Source organism: Engraulis encrasicolus, chromosome 8 (genome assembly GCF_034702125.1).
Source record: "Engraulis encrasicolus isolate BLACKSEA-1 chromosome 8, IST_EnEncr_1.0, whole genome shotgun sequence".
Taxonomy (NCBI): Eukaryota; Metazoa; Chordata; class Actinopteri; order Clupeiformes; family Engraulidae; genus Engraulis; species Engraulis encrasicolus.
Window position 1 is genome coordinate 28,661,821 of NC_085864.1, and position 21,122 is coordinate 28,682,942.

General features: G+C 41.3%; 1 protein-coding gene and 1 long non-coding RNA gene across 2 annotated transcripts in view; one reads left to right on the forward strand and one right to left on the reverse strand.

Annotated features, from left to right (window-relative positions):
- LOC134454401 (von Willebrand factor A domain-containing protein 5A-like) overlaps window positions 1-10,746 on the forward strand; it is a 32,328-nt gene extending 21,582 nt beyond the window's left edge. Inside the window, exons 14-18 of the mRNA XM_063205381.1 lie at window positions 577-794; window positions 1,430-1,699; window positions 4,487-4,629; window positions 8,962-9,085; window positions 10,505-10,746. Of these exons, the coding sequence (XP_063061451.1) occupies window positions 577-794; window positions 1,430-1,699; window positions 4,487-4,629; window positions 8,962-9,085; window positions 10,505-10,584 (835 nt within the window). The 3' untranslated portion in view covers window positions 10,585-10,746. The remainder of the gene's footprint in view (window positions 1-576; window positions 795-1,429; window positions 1,700-4,486; window positions 4,630-8,961; window positions 9,086-10,504) is intronic.
- A 2,255-nt stretch (window positions 10,747-13,001) lies between these two features.
- LOC134454399 (uncharacterized) lies at window positions 13,002-18,349 on the reverse strand. The gene is made up of 7 exons (XR_010035828.1): window positions 18,283-18,349; window positions 17,903-17,995; window positions 17,374-17,458; window positions 17,131-17,206; window positions 16,804-17,020; window positions 16,398-16,542; window positions 13,002-15,018 (listed from the first exon to the last, which is right to left on the reverse strand). It is a non-coding gene; the product is annotated as an uncharacterized LOC134454399 (long non-coding RNA).
- Window positions 18,350-21,122: the final 2,773 nt, after the last annotated feature.

Genomic DNA, 21,122 nt, shown 5'->3' on the forward strand with positions numbered 1-21,122 from the left:
GAGCCCAAAGGAGCTAGATGCTAAAAATCTTAATTTTCACCCAGGTCTCATCAACAAAGCTCAGATTTGAATGTCGTTCTGGAGATTTCAATAAGGTTGTCACTCAACAGTATAATAAAAAAGCACATATGTCCGTTTGATTTGTTACAGGAGGCTTTTTTGTTGCTCACTACTCGCTAGCATTTTGCTAAGGATGTGACGTCATAGACACTTAAAAATCACTTTTAAAGCATATGCCTGTGGCTCAAAAGATCTAAAACTCAGCCGTGGGTATTTTCTATATATAGTCTTTCGAAAGCAACATCCGAATTACACGAGAAAAAATCATATACTGAGATAAAGGCACCATGAGGGGTTTTGCTCCATAGGACTCCATTCATTCTGGTCTCCGGGCCACCACGTGGATAAGGGTGGAACTGCCCCTTCAGTTCTAAATCTGCCATAGAACTAATACAAACCTGCCTCGTTTCGGAAACCGGAAATACACCGTGAAATCAACCAGTGGCGTATCTGGTCTCTTACAAAATCTGTGATACTGATAAGTGCTTTACTCTGCTTCTCCCCTCCACACTGCAGAGTGACTGTGCACCGGCTGGCTGCTCGGACCCTAATGAGGTCCATGGAGATGGAGGAGAGGGCTCGTGGGCCAGAGGCGAAGGCTGTTCGAGAGAAGCTCCTGGAGCTGAGCCTGCAGTCAGGAGTCAGCTGTGCACACACGGCCTTCATCGCCACCCACAAGGCCAGCGGAGAGACAGTGCAGGGGCCTCTGCTCCACAGACCTGTGCCAACACCAGGTTAGAGGAAAGCTGTGGTTCACAAACTGGGGCTCACAAGGGTACTGCAGGGGAGTCGCGGAGAGTAGGAAATGCTTGAATAAAACCCAAATGCATACAAGTGTCTTACAACTCCCAAAAATCAATATTGGCTTGTATGGTTATTGGGTATGGTAATTACAAAAGGGTGTACTTGTAGAAAAGGTTTGGGAGTAAATCTCCAATTAAAATTTACCGCCACGTTACACTTGAGTCTGGTCTTCTGAGACAAGATTATTCTTGTTTCCAGGCAACCAACCAACCAACCAAGCAGTGAACAGGAGAGGGACGAGGGAGGGGACTGAATGATAGCACACTACATACGAGCAGATTGCATGTCATATCCAAACAATCCGTCATGTCGATATGGTTAAATCAGACCCACATTTCAAACTTCCACAGAGATTACCCCTCCCACCAGTAATCGTTTCTCAATGTGCCTGTTTACCAAAAAAAAAAAAAAATCTGTAAAATTACGAGCGTATGGTAAGTCCAGACAAAGTTAGAGTGGGTCCTCAGTTATGTCTGACTGTGTGTCATCTCATTTCATACCAACTCCGAACTCACCTGTTCGAGGTTCACCTGTTCACTCATTTTGTCTGGTGTTTTCTCTGCAGGAATGTTTTTTAGGGGCAAGAGACCCATGGCCATGTGCCGCTCAGCCCCAATGCGTCGAATGGTTGGAAAAAAATTAAAATCTGCACCTCGAAAAATGGTTGCAAATTGTGCAGCTCCAATGGCACGTATGTTTGGTGGTGGTGGTATGGGACGTAGGGCTAAAGCGGGCGGAAAACCATTCGAATCTGCCAGTTGTGTGCCTCCAATGGCTGAGATGGATGGCTGCATGGAGTTACAGACGAGCCTGCCAGATGAGGATTTCGATATGGGTAAGTATTAAGACCCATTAACCATACACTGTGATGACCTATTGACACAGTATTGTAGAACTCCAGTAAAGCGTCATGTAATTGTTTCTAAAATGGAAAATAGTAATAATAAAACGTTTTAAAAAGAATCGCAACATCAACACAACAATAATAATGATGAAATAGATGGAATTCAATGTTGAAGATCAACATTGAAATTCAGCCATCTTGAAAACATTGACTTTCAAAATGTACTGAACAGTTGTGAGGAATAACTCCGCTTTAGTTTGGCTAGTTTGATTATAGGAGGAAAAACTTCAGAGTGAGTTGAGGAAACAAACTCTACATCTATATCTGTCTAGGAAGAAAACTTATGCTGAAAAAACTAAAAGCGAAGCTTGCTCCTAAGGCTGGTAAGGTAACCTGGGAACTCCCATACTGCCTTTAGTATTACACAATCGTTATGATCTAATCTCACTTGTGATTAGGTTTGGTGTTAACCAGGTAACTGGTAAGGAAGTTCGACAGAGAATCATCGGGGAGGTGGGTGTTCCATGGTGCTGTGGGTAGGCCAGGGTGGAGAAGTGGCTTTTCACTTATTCTTTTAAAGGGGCTGATGAATGAGGGCTGACTGGTTTGTTGCGGTTTTGGGGATTCCTTTTGGGTGTAACCCGACTCTTGCCAGCTTGTATGTTTCGCCTACGTCTTCAGGATATCTGGGATTTCCCCACAACCTACACATTTAGTTAGTGTTTGCTAGTTAGTTCATCCAATGGGGAAATGTTTGTCAGCAAGTGAGGTAAACACCAGGCAATTTATATTACCTATTACATGATAAACAAAGGTTTCACACATGACATTACACATTTACCCAGATATAACTGATGAATGATGCTCCCTATAAAAAATCCTCATCTTTACTGACGTGCCACTTCAGCGACTCACATTGAACTCGACTCGTGACGTGGCTGAGAACGGCAGGTGGAAGAACAGCCATAACGCCGCCCACCTATAGAAAATCCCACCCGTGATCCTGATTGGCTCATTTGTTCAGAAATGATTCAGATGGTTGCGTGAGGAAACAACCTTGTGTGTAGTCTGGCGAAACACAGCTAGATGGCGTAAGTCAATTCTATCTTTGGGGTGCGTAGGGTGGTCTTCTTCCTTCTTGGGTGCAGTGTTGCCAGATTGGGCGGTTGCCCGCTCAATTGGGCTACTTGGGATGGCCATCGGGAAAAATTGTCCGTTTGCCGTTTTTTAAGCAGTTTTGTGCCCATAGAAATCAATGCAATTTGATGAAATTGGGCAGAATTTAGCACATTTTGGCGGTTTTGAGAACCTTTTGGGCGGGTTTTGATCAGACAAATCTGTCAACACTGCTGGGGTGATTCATTTCCAGGGTCTTTCCTCATCAAATTCAACATTGAGGTGAGGACAGACTGTCTGTGAATAGTTCATGGCTGTGTTTATGCAGTCTGTCTGTGCAGTGTGCTAATATAAGCTTTACACATGTAACTGTACAGGAACACCAGTGACGACTGAAGTGATCGTTGTAGTGGTAGGTGCTTGTTGAAGACTTGCCATGAATTCCCTTTTTTTGCTCTGGACATGGTATTGACATGTTCGATTTAGCTAATCACAAAACGGTTCTGCATGTCAATCTTGGACATTTGAAGATATAAAAATTCAATTTAGTGTTCACCGTACCGCGTCATAGCTCGTAACATAGCTGACTTAATACTGCTGAAATTCACTCTGGTCACCCAGTTTGCTTCTCTAACTAAGTTAGAAACTTACTTGGTTGCAATGTCATTTCCCATTGGAAACCTAATAAGTTCCTAACAAGTTAGCAACGATGGTTTCGAGAAACGGGGTCCAGCATGGCTTAATGCACAAGAACGGGCGTGTCTGACGCAGGTGCAGCAGCCAATAACGACAACAATGGCAAATGATTACAAATCAATCGGTTGCAGTATCCATAGCAACTACTTCACTGGCTGACGAATTCCCTTCATCTGCCAAAAGTTTAATAATTGTCAACTCTTAACAAATCCAACGGATCCAATGCAACGAAACCTAGACCACAGTTCAAGTGATGTAATCCAGTGGAATGGAAATGGAAATGCTGCCGGATGTAGCAAGTTGGCAGATGTGTGTGAATGTAGCTAAAGAGATTCATTGTATAATGACCTGCTGCCTCCCTGGGGGAAATTGGCCAGGTATAGGGGGGCACCTAAGTCACGCCCTTCTACCTCCAGACCATGGGGCCTTAACTTCCAAACATTTTGAATGGAAATGACCTGGGTGAGCCAAGCTACTAGGGTCAGGGGACTCTGATTGCTCTTTTTTGTGAGAGATAGTAGTCAGTTTCTCAGTTCAGTCCAATATACAAGGTGTGACTATATACATGTGTGACTCTGGAAAAATAATTCTTCAAACATTTTTTTCTGACTTTTATTCATGTTTTCTGAAAAGAAAAGAAAAGAAAAGAAAAGAAAAGAAAAGAAAAGAAAAGAAAAGAAAGGTCCGCAACACTGTTAGATGCTCCCAAAATGCACAACGTTTCGGACTAACCGTCCTTCATCACAGTGGTTAGTCTGAAGCGTAGTGCCACTAAATCTTTGGGAGCATTTAACAGTGTTAAGGACCTTTATTTTATTTTCAGTTATTTTCTTTTCTTTTCAGTTATCTTACGTTCGGTCCAGCACCTGTGCCACTGATGTGCGCGCATTCTTGTACGTGGATTACTTTTATTCATGTTATGTCATGTCCATCTGTGTTTTTTTTACAATATGTCTGTGGTGTCAGAACTAGGGTCAACCCAGATCACAGATCCCCTTCTTCAGCTGATCTCCCTCCAGAAGGCGATTGGCTCATGGCACATGGACAGCTCATTGGCTAAAGTACTGGGAACGACAGAGGACAAGTTGGCCAAGGGGGAACCGAAAGGGGTAAAACCAGTTGTCTTGAATTGATCATGCATTCAAACATAAATGGGCTGTTGACATTGTTTCTGTTATCTTTCTGGATGACAGAAAGACATGTCTTACAGTGCCATGAGAAAGTTTGGGAACCCTTTTAGAAAATCATTACATCGGTTTATTTCTCTTTGAGCTTTTAAAGTAGCAACTTCCTTTTAACATATGTTAAACTGTAGGGAAAGAGACACATTTCAGCAGTGGAAGAAGTTTGATAGGTGTTATAGAAAGAATTTTATGTGGATTTAAACAAAAATAGGCGTGTGCATAAATATGGGCACCCCAAAGAAGGTATACCATTAATATGAAGTAGAGCTCACCTTTGCTGATCTAATGGCCTGTGGATACTTGCTATACAGGAAGACAAGTTCCAACTGCCTGGTGCTTAGGGCTGGGTATCGTTTTGTTTTTTTCGATACGGTGCCAATTTCGATACTTTGGTTTCGATACCGGTGCTTTTCGATACCGTTTTTCGATACCTGTTGTTTTGAAGTTAATCTCATTATGAAGAACCCATAAGATCATCAAATTCTAAATTTTCACAAGTAGTATTGTGCATACGGTGAGTGCATTTCAGTCATCTTAAAGAATGTTATTACAGATTACTCAATATATATCTCAGTTCAAATGAAATATAGAAGATGATTTCTAAGTAGCCTAGGTGTTGAGTAAGTAGGCAGGAGTACAGTTGGATGACAGTTAGCTCAGCACTACTATGACTACTACTATTGTCATAATCTCTAGGCAAACCTAGGCTAGGGCTATTGTTATTTCACAAATTATTACTAGATAGCCTATTGCAGCAAATATTCACGTTGTTACTAATTTTCCACCAAAACCCAAATCAGCCATGTAAATTATTTAGTAATCTCAACATCATAGAGCAAAAGAGCATTAGACACATACACACTTCCAGGTGCAGGTTGCTCTCTCTCTCTCTCTCTCTCTCTCTCTCTCTCTCTCTCTCTCTCTCTCTCTCTCTCTCTCTCTCTCTCTCTAGAAGCTTCTGCGTATTATTTGCTTTTGAATTCACGTAGCTACACGCTCTCCTTCACCTGACCGCTTGACTCATACATAACCTGCAGATTGGGAAGACCAGACATCCCAATGAAAGTCCAATAAGTCTCCCTGATATTTGATAGTGGCTCTCCGATGCCCGCGAGTCAGATAAAGCATTCCTGATTTTAGACTATGCAAGTTCGCGTTTTTTCAATTGCCAATGCGGGAAAGAGGAATATAATGACTCGTGCGTCATGCGTGGGGTACTTGAAATAGATTACGTGCACTTCGCAGGGCGCCCTGCAAAGTCCTGGGTAAAAAAAAGCAGGCAGTTATATACAGACTGGACGACAGAAAGGGCATTGACAAACAATGTATCACTAATTTGCAAATGTGTTGGTCGGGGTGTCCGGGGTTGATAGGCAGCTCCCTGTAATAAGTTTTTGGAACTTGGGATGTCTGGGAGACGCTATCTTTACGCTGTCGTAACGCATCGCATGGAAGGGATGTCGAGTGGGTCTTTTAGCGTTGCCCTCCGCGGGAACAATTTTCAAATCTCCGCACTTTATTAAACCCCTTAGCGATCGCCCACACATTGATTATTATCAAAACTACAGTAGCCGTGCGCAAGTGGAGAGGAGAGTGCACACTCAAGGAGGTTTAAAACGACAGCATCAGAGGAAGATTGGCGCGACGGTAGTTCTACCACTATTATCATGACTGCACAAACACACACGTCTTCGTTGGACAAAAGGGTTGTTGAACATGTTTCAAAATTAACACCTCAGCACAACACAGCCTCAACGTCAACTGAACAGGACTCTGCTGATTGAGCCGCGCCCGCGCCAGGCACTGCCTGAAGAGACAAACAGGGCAGCAGCGCATATAGGCCTAATCTTCTATAGAGTTCAAGAAACACTTACTAACAAATACAAATTCATTTCAAACAATAATATGTTTAATGTCCATTCGTCCATGGCTTGTAAATTTCAGCGCAGCTTTCGGCTCTTAGCCTTGATTTGGTGCGTTAATGTTTCGCCAAGTCGTGTTGCCGTCTTTCGCAAGGACAGCTTTGTCACAAATGGAGCATCTGGCTCTATTTGCATCCAGTCACACGAGCAAAGTTTAACCACACGTTAGATCTCAGCAAGTCTATCAGGGCTGCAACTAGCTACAACTGCAACTACAACTAACTGCAACTAGCTACAACTAAGTTAGCCTACAACATATCCTCACCGACTGTCAGCTGTTCGAGTAAACAAACGCTAGTAGGCCTACTTTTTGAATGAATGAAATGTCTCGTGCTCGTCCCGCCCACCCAGGTCCTTTGAAGCCAATCACAAATGACAATTTCACCTGACTACATGGCTATTGGTTCACAGATTTACTATTGACACAGGGACTGTTGAAACGCACAAAAGGTATCGAAATAAGGCACCGTTTTTTTTGTTTTGTTTTGATATTCGATACTATGTGGCTTTTCGGTCGGTGCCAGGACCGGACCGAAATTCGGTACGCAGCCCTACTGGTGCTACTGAAAAGTTGCCAATTATTCTATCCAGAACCCCTCTAATTCAGTCAGGTTACTCATCTGTCTTCTTTAGACATCCTGGTTCAAATAAATTCATTATTTTTCAATGATGGTGATGGTGATGAAGACATTGTACTTGTTGTTTTGCATTAACTCATTGTTGAATTTTGATCAGTGCAGTGCAAACACTGTCCTGCTGGAAAGTCCAAACTCTGCTCAGCTCTAATTTTGTGACTGACACTTGAACATTCTTTTGAAAAATATGCTATTTGAAAATAATTAGTGAGGCCCTTAACTGTAATAAGTTTTACAGTGTGTATACTATTCACACAGACTTATTATATAGTAGGGTGTGTTTTAGACCAGAGGTCATAGAATTTATGGGTGCATTTTTGCCATGTCCATTTTCCATTGTTAAAGTCAAATAACTCTAGCTCAGCATCATATGACCACACTATGATTTCCCAAAATGCTTTTAGCTTGTCCAGATAAGCTTCCTGCATAAGTTTAACAACTTATTTCTGATGGATGCACAGGAAAGCCTTTTTATGCATCACCCATCCAATGAGCTTTTGCCTTGTGAAAAGTATACGTGGAAGGACCCATGTCTAAGTCTGCACTATCAGCAGCTATGGTCTTGTAATTCTATGGAGGTGTTCTGTAGTGTGCCTGTAACCATTCGTACCATCCTTTAGCCATGCCATTTTAACTATTTTACAACAAACTACAGTTTGTTCAGAGCCCACCATATTCCACTCTCTAAGACAGAACTTGGGACAAGCCTCGTCTGCTATTTTGTATGATAAATAACATTTTAATGGCCAATCATGTCTGTCTTGGTGACTGAAGAGATTCCAAAGTCATTAAAACCAGTTTGTGCTGCAAAGGTGAGCTCTACTTCATATTAATGGTATACCTTCTTTGGGGTGCCCATATTTAGGCACATGCCTATTTTTGTTTAAATCCACATAGAATTGTTTCTGTAACAGCTATTAAAATTCGTCCACTGCTGAAATGTTTCTCATTCCCTACAGTTTAAGATATGTTAAAATGAAGTTGCTAGTTTAAAAGCTCAACGAGGGATAAACCGATGTAATGATTTTCCAAAACGCTGCCCAAACTTTCTGATGGCACTGTACACTGTTTGGATTTGGAAGTGTGTGTGCATTCAAAAACAAGGAAATGCAAGGTGTTTTGATACCAAAAGTAACTTGTAGAGAAACTTTCATGTATTTAATTTTCAGATGATAGCCTTGCTATTGCTTTCATCTTTAGAATTGGTGGTACCACATGGTATCATACATCAGACACTGTTGGCAGGATTTCTGTTGCCTTATGCTTTCTGGATATGGAAGTTGTGCTACATGAATTATCAACACAGCTAAAGCTGAAAACAATTGAACCCGTAGTCGTTGCAAATTGTACACAATTCTAAGTTAATTCCATCCCCTGATCTGCACTACATCCTCAAATACCTGTCCTCTCTCTAGACAGTGTTGTTCAAGAGAGCTCAACCTGTTTTTTCATTGAGAGTATCCGATGTCGATTTCTGGCACAAGTCAAGACTTATAAAGGATTTCCATGCGTAAAAAACGTACCAGTTTTGCACAATGCCTTTAACATGTGTGTAATCGGGCTTGACAATATTTCAGCAATTCAAATTTCTCAGAACCCAACCTGCACCCTTGGCCTAAGCCATAGTATCTGCAGTTTAACTGGTGCACGTGCTTTGATCTCCAGTTGTAATTGTGACTGGTGTGTATGTGTGCGTTCAGGTGGACAAGGCCGTGTGGGCTACAGTTCTGGCTCTCATATGGCTCCATGGCTTCCAGCTGAAGGCACGTGATGAATGGCAGTTTGTGGCCATGAAAGCAGCATCATGGATTCAAGCCCAGAAAGGTAAGCATAGCATAGCAAACTTCTATTTAGTTATTGTTTCCGTAAACTACTGTGCTCGTGTGTCTTTCACCTGCTCATACAGCGTGGATAGAGAACCTATGGACCGGGGCCATTTACGACCCGTGAGTGTGTGCTATCTGGCCCTCGATATAATTTCAATGTCATGCAGTTTCACATTATTATTATTATTGCTATTATTATTATTATTATTATTATTATTGTTGTTATATTTTTAGGGGACCGGTGGGGTGGGGTTGGTTGTAAAGGTAGCCGCCTTCAATATAGGCCTAAAGTGCAGGGGGAAATCCTGGTTTGAGTTTATAGTATGGCCCCTGTAGGACTTTGTAGAAATTTGAAATGGCCCTTCGAATGAAAAAAGTTCCTCTCCCCTGTCGTAGAAGAATCTTACTGTAGAAAAATATCAACCTCTAAATATTGGGAGGCTAAAAATACCTGCTCAATGTGCTGGTCTTTGGTCACGTGCATAAGGCTGGTGGTCAGTGGACTTAACAATAGTGGACAAAGTGAAAGAAAGGGTCAGACAGCAAGATAAACTACTGCACCATACAGCCTAATGCAGTTAGCTAAATACAGCATATTGCAGCTACCAGATCCAACTATGGTTCAGCACCGCGGTAGGCTAAGCAGGGGGAAATCAACTTCTTTACGTGCATTCAAAGATGTAATGTCCACACACTTAACTCCGTTTCTTGAGATTTATTGCTCACCATAATCACTCGAGACTCCAATAGTCCTTAGACGCCAATAGTCTTTCCCTATCAAGGTAGAGAAATCATACAACTTAACAGGGCTTGCAGTTGGGTCCATGCAATGTGCGAAGTGGAGTGCGGTACGAAAAAGGATAGCCTTCCCCAAGCTCAGCCCACACCAAACTGAACTGGAGCGCAGGTGCCAGGTAGGGACTAATTATGGGACTCCAGTTACTGTATGCATCACACACGCCCAGCGCCACACCTATGTCCACAATAACCAATACACAAAAAACCCAAATTAAAAGTGAACCAATAACCATAAAGTTGATACCATAATGAAAACAAAAAATATAAAGATAAGAATTATGTTTCCTACACTGCACCATACAGCACTGCACATGCATCTGCAGTTACAGAGGGAGCATTATCATCTGGAAGAAAGAATGTTTCCTGTACCCCTGAGGATGCATCTCTATAGCAGGCTGTTTTTGTTGGTCACAATACTGCTCAGATTATTCCGATTTATTTCTTAATGATATTAACTTGCAATTAATCAAATTGTGGAACAACAATCAAGTACATAAAGTCCGTGTGTGTGTGTCTGTGTCTGTGTGTGTCTGTCTGTGTGTGTGTGTGTGTGTGTGTGTGTGTGTGTGTGTGTTTGTATGTGTATGTGTGTGTGCGCGCGTGTGTGCATATTTCACAGTAGGCAATATCTCTCAGTGTGTGGAGGCTGGAAATGCTCTGCTGGGATGTACGGTGGATCAGAAGACTCTTGGCCTCTAAGGACCTCCCAGCCTGTCTGCATGTGTCTCCCTGTGTGCTGATTACTGCCATTTTTTTACCTGCTACTGCAAATTGCTACTTTACTGTTTGTTTATAAAGGTCCCTGGGGTGCGTTTCTCGACAATATAATTGCGAACAAACAAAGTTAGCAACTTACTTGGTTGTAATTAGAGACCGACCGATATGGGTTTTTCTATGGCCGATGCCGATGCCGATATTTAGAGGTCAGAGTCAGCCGATGGCCGATGTGACTGGCCGATTTTTTGGGCCGATTTTTGAGGCCGATATGCTATCATATTATCCTTAATTGGCATGCTAAAAATATACCGGTATATAAACAATATTCTTTTTCATTTATTTATCCATAACATGTGTTTTTTATTAATTAAAAGTAACATGTTCTATTTACACACTTAATATTCATATATATATAGGCCTAGTAGAAATATTATGTATTATGTATGTAGTGAGGGCAGAATACAGGAAAATAAACAAGGGGCCGGGCCGCACATTAGCGGTGACAGCCTATTGTGTGATGACCGGTTCAATGTAACAAATACACAAGGGAGGCAAAAGCTGTCTGGTGGCCCATGATTTATTTCCAATATTTTCAAGAGGCAATGTAAGAAAAAACACAAATTGCATAAATATTATTGTGTCAGTGTATGAATTATCCACATGTACATGGTTAATAATTAAGCTTATTATTAATTGTTATTTATTATTATCTTGTTATTTTATTGTTGCCTACAATCATTCAATGCATGTTTATAAGCTGTTTAATTTGTATTTAATTCTTATTATAGCCACCACTACTTGCTGTTCCCCGGCACTTAATGGGTCAATGTGAAACTCGTGCTGATCCAATCAGATCAAGTGCCTCTATCTCACATTCACGCAGGCAGCGATGTAAACAAAGGCAGCTCTCCTCTCTGTGCCTCCCTCAGTTTAAATGAGCAAGTTCTGTCGTAACCTAGCATGTTTAGCTAACTTGCTACAGCCTTCAAAGAGGCAATTTTACAGGATGGATTCACAAAGCTATCAAAAAATAATGTCACTTTTGCGAAATGTGCTTACATTACAGCATGATACTATTCCAACTGTGGGTTAAAGTCACAAATAAAAGTGCTAAGCAATCGCTAACGCTAACAGCTATTCAGTTTGGAGTGTTTATAAACAGCTGTTGACTGTTCACTGTTGCCGTAACTGGCTCCTGTTATTTGGTGACGGACGGTGATAATATAACAATGAATGACATAATATGATTACTACCAAAGCGCCGATTACATTTTGTTTTATTAACAAGGTGATAAAATAGTACCCAAACTACCTCGGCCCCGACTGAAACTTGAAAAATATCTTAGCATCATGCTTTAGTTCCCAGCCTGTCATGAACTCAACAGTGACACATTTTGCAAACTAGTTCATCTACAATATTGGGATTGACATAATCACAGATTCAAGTATATTGAATTAAGACTCCCAACAACTCCAGAAAGTTGCAATGGCGATTTAATAGATAAAATCCATGCGTCTCAATTTCAGGGATAGTCCTTAGGTCAGTAAAAGGCATCGTGGTCACACACCACAAGCAACTTTGATTTCAACTCCGTTGCCGTTGAAAACAAATAGACATGGGGTGAAAGTCAATCACATGTCAGAAATGCATCCTTTTTTGTTAACATTTCGCTCAGATTTTAACTTACTATTGTATTTTTAGAGCTAAACTTCACTGGTTACCACCAGTATAGAGTTCTTCAGCGGAAGCGGAAGCATGTAGTAGATTGTAGTCTTTCATGTTAGCATTTAAGGACGTCCTGGTTCCTATCGGCTTCCGGCCTCCATTGGGAATGAATAGGGGTAAATTTCAAATAAGCTCCGAGTGCAAGCACGCGCTTAGCGAACCCCCGCAAACTGTCGAGGGTGTTAAAAATAGGCTGTAGGTATGACATGGTTGATCATTTTGTGTCAAACTTCGACATAAATACGATGTTGCGTCCATATGCTAAACCCGGAAGCTTTTGGCGACTACAGAAGCGGCGCCAGTATCTAACGGCATGTACGTGCGGAAGGTTGTACCCATGGCAACCAAAGGAAAGTATGTAGTTCGGAAGTTTTAATGATCAGAAAGGGGTTAGCAATATTGAATTATAATCGTCATGATTTAACATGTGAATACACCAACATGATGATACGATCCGATCCACTAATGAGAAAGGGATGCGGGGACACGCTAATGTTCGTCCAAACCTGAATCTCTATGGCGTGTTGCAATGTAAAAAAATCGCCATAGAACCGGAAGTCCAAACGCCGCATACAAGTTGACGTCAACGCTGAAGAGCTCTATTGGGGCTCCGAGTAGCTGCCCGCTGATGTGCCTGATAGACAGGTGTGCCTGACAGAGACCCAGTAAACAAAATGACGTTTAAAGGACGTCTTTTTTAGGTCATTTTTGGACGTATAATTTAGGTCATCTGAAGGTGCAGACTGTTACTCCAGACGACGTCTTTTTCGGACGTCTAATGGACGTCCATTTTTGACGTCTGTACTACGTCCATATTACGGTCATCTCTAGTCCAAATAGGGTCTTAGAGGACATGTTTTTGACGTCATTTTGTAGGTGGTTTTATTGACGTCATTTTTGTGGACGTCTTTTTGACTTCAAATTATCTCTGTGAGTTGTCATTCAAACATAAAAGTGACAGCATTAAAAACCTTGAAACTTCTAGTTTTCAAAATATACAGACAATTATCACATGGAAAGTGACAGGGGGGGGTTTACTTTTATTTAGCAAACACTTTTGTTTACAAGGTTCAATCTTCAAAAGTCTTGACTACGTACCTCTGCAACGTTTTTTTTTTTTGTAGAGTTGTGTTTACATTCAATTAAAAAAAAAAAAAATTGTATTACATTAACTTTACTGTCATATTCTTTTTTGTTAGGCTTTTCAGAAGAGGGGGAGATAACAAATGTGATCTTTTTCAAGAATAATTATCACCACTGCGAATTTCATGAAGTATTGATGATTATGACTCCTACACTATCATCTCTTAACAACATTACCGGTGTATTACAAAACCCGAAAGTCTTGAAATTCTAAGTAGTGTTAAATATTCTTGAAAATAACATTCTTATGAAATAGGTTCCAACATATTGGAAGAGAGAGATTGAAAAGACATTGTACCTTGGGTTAAGAGACAGTTCATCTGAATGAAAACTCTGCATTACATCAATGGGTCTTACATCTGCCACATCATATCATTTCACAATCGTCCAGTTTTACAACATATATATATTTTTTTTAAATATGATGGTAACACTTTATTTTAACATTACATCGCTTAGCACTAATACATACAATGTTAACCCATTGATGCCTAAAGCACTTGCAGAAAAGGGTGCTGATGCCATACAAAACTCCAGGCGCCAGGGCCAATGTTGCACAACGCAACATCCAGCATCAATGAGTTATTGCCTGTATAAGTAACTTGTAAGGCATGTACTAAGCGAAATCAAACATTTGTTAGGTCCTTACTGAGGTTATATTAGGTAATAAATCCCAAATAGTGCATGAACAAGGGATTTGCGAATACATGCCTAACGTATGTTTGATTTTGCTTAGTGCATGCCTTACAAGTTACTTATACAGCATACAGGCATTAACACTGTATGTATTAGAGCTAATAGATGTACTGATAAAATAAAGTGTTGCCAAAATGATAATCAAAATAATTCCCTGTAATAATCCTAACAAGCATGAACACAGATAAATTGCCATTAACTGGTAAATTATGGAGAATCGGTCCTTGAGAAGGGACACAAAATGCTCTTTCTTCAGGTGTTACTTGAAGCTGCATAGGCTGTCTGAATGTCAGTGGATTCAAAAGAGTCATTGAAAGATACTCCCATTTCTGTTGTTGTGGACTGGTGGTGTCTACGTAGGTGGTGTCTACATAGTAAGTCCTTGTACACTTGAACAGCCATCTTGGCTGCAAATTATCATCATATCCTGTGCATCTGACAAAGCGTGTACTTGACAAAGATGCCAAACTACTTTCTTGATGTCTGTAGTAACTATTTACATTTTGGGCATAAACACATGTTGAGTGATCACTGGGCTGCTGGGAAGCTTTGAGAGAAGTTGTAGTGCCTTTGTTCGTTTGTTGGTTGAGATGGGAACGTCATAAACATATTCAAAGAAGGTGAAAACAGAGCTGAGCTGTGCTGGATGTAACAAGTTGCAGACCCAGTAAAGCTTGAACAGCTTGTCAATTGTGCAAGTCAGGCCGTCTGCAACGGGAATGGTCACACGGTCATTCCTGGCGGTTATGACAGACTCTTCAGGTTCCCAATGCAGACCACTAGTGATTGGGTTGTGGATTCCATCTCAGTGTCAGTAGTGCAGTGAAGAGGGATGTGAAGTTGGTTCCAGACTGAGAAGAAGTAGAAGAGGAGGAAGAAGAAGAAGAAGAAGAAAAGAGAGAGAGAGAGAGAGAGAGAGAGAGAGAGAGAGAGAGAGAGAGAGAGAGAGAGAGAGAGAGATCATCAATAATACTTAATAGCAAGTTTTACTTAACTGATTGAAAGGTCTGAAGCATACCAGTCAGTATAGCCGAATCAACTACACATACATTGATATCATGACATCTTCTTAGCTCTTCATTAAACTGAGTGAATTTAATTTCATTCATTTTTCATTTCATTATTTATATATACGTATGAAGAGTTTATTGCAAAACGGTGTATCTACCTTTTTTTTTTTTTTTTTGGCATTTTATTATTGAAAATGGCTGTCCAGAGGTCCTATCACCTATGTGTGAATTCTTGCCATTCAAATATTTTGAGAACATACTTTTTCAACTTACAGTATATCACGCAAGTGAGTACACCCCTCACAGTTTTTGCAAATTTGTGAGTATATATTTTCATAGGAAATCATTAGAGAAAGTTCACTTTGACACAATGATTAGTGACCTTTTAACAACATATTTAACCGCTTAAATTTCTTGTTCACTCAGAAAAAAACTAAATACAGCCATTAATGTTTGAACATGTACTCACAAAAGTGAGTACACCCCAGATTAAAATCCGGTAGAAAAGGGGCTGTGTTGGCTCGAAATTAAACAAAATGAAAAGGGATGAAAGGGGAGGTCATCAGTGTGCGTTTCAACCTTTCTTTGCATTAAACTTTTACATTTTGAGTCTGCATCTGGCTTAAATAGATCGGTGTGAGATTTGAATGCAATCCTATGGAGAATATCATGATCTGCTTCAGTAGTCACAGTGCATGTTGACGTGCATGTTTGTTTTAGGTGTATTTCAGATTGCCAATGTTGACAGCATTCATGCATCCCCAAACCATGTCAGTCCCACTACCATGCTTGCGCACACTGATGACCTCCCTTTTCATTTCAAGACGATTCGAGCCAACACAGCCCCTTCTCTACCGGATTTTAATCTGGGGTGCACTCACTTTTGTGAGTACATGTTCAAACATTAATGGGTGTATTTTGCTTTTTTCTGAGTGAACAAGAAATTTAAGCGGTTAAATAAGTTGTTAAAAGGTCACTAATCATTGTGTCAAAGTGAACTTTCTCTAATGATTTCCTATGAAAATGTATACTCAAAAATCTGCAAAAACTGTGAGGGGTGTATTCACTTTCGTGATATACTGTAAATGAAATTCATTTTGCAATGCGGTATACATATGAACTTATACAGTATAATATCAGGAAGGAGCCAAGACTGACTTGCACCAACACAGACTCACACGCAAACACACCCAAACGCAAACACACACACATATTCCTACCAAAGATGTCAGCGATGCAGAGTCCTAGCTGGCCAATAGTGTGTGAGGTGTTAAGTTCCGCCTCTCCGTGCAGCAGCAGCAGGTTGGAGGATGGGACCTTTAGCTTGACTGACAGCTCTTCCACTGCATGCTTCAGAAGCTCTGTCTGCAACACACATACACATAAATATTACTGATACACACATCAGCTGTATAGGGTTATCTACTTTCCATGGCTTCCCCCAACTATAAAACAGAATTATAATACTTCCTGTAAAAAGTCTTTGACTAGGCAAAGCGCTATACAAAACAGATGTACTGCTGTGTGTGTGTGTGTTGGTGTGTTTGTGTGTGTTTGTGTGTGTGTGTGTACCTGTGCTAGTTGTATTTGGTGTATGTCTGGTCTGTGGCGTATCTTTAAGTTTACCAGTCGTGCCGGTGTGTTCTGCTGATGCTGCTGCAAGCGTTTTCATTGGCTGGTTTTCCTGCGAGGGCGTGGACTGCAATACGATGGCGATGTCTGCATCGTCAGACTCCTCTCCTTCATCCTCCTCCTTTAATTGGCTAGCTGCCGCAGCAACCCCGGCCCCTCTGGTGATGGACGCAGCAGGGAGCCAAGCGCATCCAGCCTCATGTTAATCTCCCTGTCACACACACACACACATACACACACAATGTAAGGAAAGTTGAAAAGTCACTGTAGAGAAAGTGTCAGTGCGTGGCATGCACACAAGTGTGTGTGTTGTGTACTCACGTTAGTTTGCGGTTGGGCCGCCGCCGTGCCTTGAGTGGTGTGGAGGGGGAGGGGGGCGGAACGCCTCAGCACAGTCCTAACACCAACACATACACACACACAAGGATGCATTAACACACATCAACATGATGGATATGGTAAGCATACAGCAATAAATTGGAAAAATATCGCATGCGGGGCTACTATGTTGACTCATGGTCTGTGTGTGTGTGTGTGTGTGTGTGTGTGTGTGTGTACACTCACATTGTGCTTTGCATGGGTTTGGTCACCTGGTCCGAGTCATCTGAGAGTTCGGTACACTGCTTCCCTCACCATCGCTGTCAAAAATCTGTCAACCACACAATATACAGTCTCAAGTTTGCCGTCCGTGTTAGCTGTAACTCATCCAAATACTGCTACTTTGTACAGCAGGCACATATTTACTGACCAAGTTGCTCTCTATGACAAAAGTGCTATGGGCTACTGTGACAGGTAAACAAGAAACAACAGGTTAACAACACTTGGCGCTAATTAGTTCTCTACAACTACAAACCGCTGCTGTTCCCTTCCGTTTGGGATCCATATCACCAAACTATAGTTCTCTTGAACTTAACTGCATTGTTATAAGAATATGGCTATGACAGCCTTAAATAGCAGGTTAAAATATGGTCATTGACATTTTGGTGACAAGGGCATAACTCTGTATCGCAATGAGGTCCTAACAGAGGCTCTGCATGAAAGTGTTTTTAAAGATTAAAAGTCGTTTTAAAAGTAACTATCCTTTGAAAAATACCTGCACAAAATCAACCAGAAAAGACATCTCAGATTTTACACTGCAGCGGCTTCGGAGTCAGAATATGTGTGAGAACTGTGTAGCACTTTTCATCTGAAAATGAGAGCAGAAAATTGTACAGCAGTACTTAAATGTCACATTTACCAAAGTCTCTGTGTTATAACAATATCACAGTAATATATTTATCACAATTGCATACAATACAACAATAAGAAAAAAAATCTGAAAAAAAAAAACAAAACAAAAACAAAAACCAAATGAATTAAGGAGGCAGAGGGCCTGTAAGTGGATGGCAATTAGACACATGATCACATAGACAATATGATACACATGGAAACACACACACACACACACACACACACACACACACACACACTTACCATCAGTCTGATCATCCAACTGTTCAATCAGAGTAGGAGCTTGGACAGATGTGGCCACAAGACCTGGACTCTGATTAAGAGAGAAGAGAGAGAGGGGGGGAGAGCACGTTAGTGCCCAGTGCATTGAAGGTACTTTAAAAATCCTGTAGCCATAACTGGTGTTGATACCTTGGTAGTCGCCACACTTCACACGCAGCTGTTCTACTCTGCCACCTAAAACGCAAACTTTGAATCTTCTTTTCAAATGTCATGGTATCGTCAACAATTACCATTGCCTACAATATCTCGTGCGTGGCCGTTTTATCCCTCGAACAGCGTACATCTGGCACGTCGCACCCTCCATCTGAAACAACTGCCGGTATTTTCCCAACACACCGTCATACGAGGTCTACCGAGACAAAACACGACAGCGTTGACCAGTTGCCCAGATCTACCATATTCAACTACATACTGAAACGGTGAAAACCACGACACTTACATGGAACTACGGTTCAAAGCTTGTATATTGACTGGCCACAACAACTACAACCAAGCCGACATAATGTGAATCGGAAATTCGCTTGTATCACCTTTCATCGAGCCAACACAAAACAGTGGGATACTGCTTGCTTTTACTGGTGCTATTCTTTATCATGTACGAGGGTGGCGGATGGTCTGATTTACATGATTTGACGCAGAACTGCTTACGTTTGAAGCGCTGAAGTTTAAAATCGCCTCTATGCTAGCTAGCCCTTGTCTTGCCCCCTCCGATACCTGCTGTTACTAGCAGCATCCACTTTTGCCCCACTACCAGTACTAGCTCTACGTCAATCCATCCGTGGTGTTTCAGTATCCTTACATAAATCCTGTCAGACTTTCTTTCATGCTCAGAAAATAGCTTTCAAACTTCACATCAGTTAAGTGCCGCCTGATTTCTTCCACACCAGCTAATTATCAGTTACCCTATTAGCAACCACTGTTAGCAAACCATCCAATATCACATTTCAAACCTTTAATTTTCCCAACACAACACGTTTTAACCATTAAGTTAGTCCACATGTGAATTAAAAGAAAATAAATATAATTTATAGTGCAAGCATTAAAGATCAATAGCTAACTGAGTATCAATAACTAGCTACATCTGATTGTAGGCTAGCTTAATGTTCACAGAGGTATTTTCTACTGAGGCTGTTCCAATGTTCGTACAGCAAAACTTGTGAAGCATGGTTTGATTTTAACCATACATTAACGGTAACACACGTAATTGTTACGAAATTATACCAATAAAGCGAATTACTTACGCCAGCCTCTCTCGGTGTCTGAAGTCAAGTCGCCGCATCTTGCATTTCCAACGGTAGAAAAGGCGGGCGGAAGTCTGCTTTCAAATGTCCACAGTCACGCGATTGGACAGCCAAACGGCCGTTAGTTTCTCACTTGTAGTATTAGCACGACCCAGAAATGAACCTCTTAACTTCAGGTTTCACACATTCTGTGAAATCTTACACAAAAATGACACATAATCTGTCAATGCTGTCTACACATCCCAATGTGTTATTTTTTTTGACACATCTGTTTAGGTAGTGTGTCCCACGGTGCATTGCACGTTGGAGAGTATCTCTCTTTCCCCACCCGATCTGAACAGAAAATATAGCCTACTAGGAAAACTACTATGGCCTATTTAAAAACAAAGCACAAAAAAAGCAACAGCAACAATAACAATCATGTCGATTTCCCTCACCTGTTTTTGACGTCCAAAAAAGTGACCTAGACTGACGTCCGAATTTTGAACTTCATAATGACGTACAAATAGGGTCATTATTAGACGTCCAAATAAAGGACCTAGTTTGTACGTCATTCTAAGGTCCAAAACTGGTCATGGACCGACGGACGCAATTTAGACCTAATTTCAACGTCTATACGACGTCCAATGTTTAGTGGGGAGGTGTGACGTTCGGTTCTTTTGAACGGCTCCCTGAAGTGAACTAGGGGACAGGATCACAGCTGGGGGAGCCACTCGATTGTTATTTCGTTCGTTTTTCATTAATTTTAAGCACGTGACCTCGACCTTAAAATCGGCGCAACCAAATGAGAAAATCGTCCGATTAATTAAAAATAGCAAAAATCGGCCGATTTAATCGGCCGGCCGATCGATCGGTCGGTCTCTAGTTGTAATGCAGTTTTTCATAGGAAACCTAGAAAGTTGCTAACTGGTTACTTAGCAACGATTCTCTCAGGAAACGGGCTCCTGGGGCCTCATGTACAAAGAAGTGCGTGGATTTCCTACCAAGAAAGTGCGGGCGCGAAAATCCTGAAAGTTACTTACGGACAAAAAAATCCAATAAGTGCGTAACCAGGTTTTGCCGTGAAATCTTGCGCACATGCACGAGCACACGCGGGCCCAAGTCTCCGCCTTGTCTCCTCCCTTAAATATTCTATATGAATATTCTAATTAGTATGAACAGACCCATTCGTGTGCATTCATTGGTTGAAAGAATTGGGAAGGGAACGCGGGAAATACATTTCATGATGCAAGGTGAAGGCGCAGTTTCGGAGGTAGCCAATTTAGAAGGGAAAAGGCTGCGCGCAATAGCCTACTTAATGTGAGCACTGCAGAAAAAATTGTCATGTTATAGGCCTACTGCAGTACTACAATGCAAGTTTCCCAACAATTGATATTTACAAGGCATTACATCAAAACACATTGCGATGAGGCAGTCGCCAAGGTTTCCGAGAAATAAACATTTAGGCTATGTCGGGTATAAATATGAAAGATGACACATGTACACATAGGCTACGCCACATGTATGAATAACTTGCAGCCAATAGGCCTACTCAGTTAGCCTATAAAATCACCTGTTAAT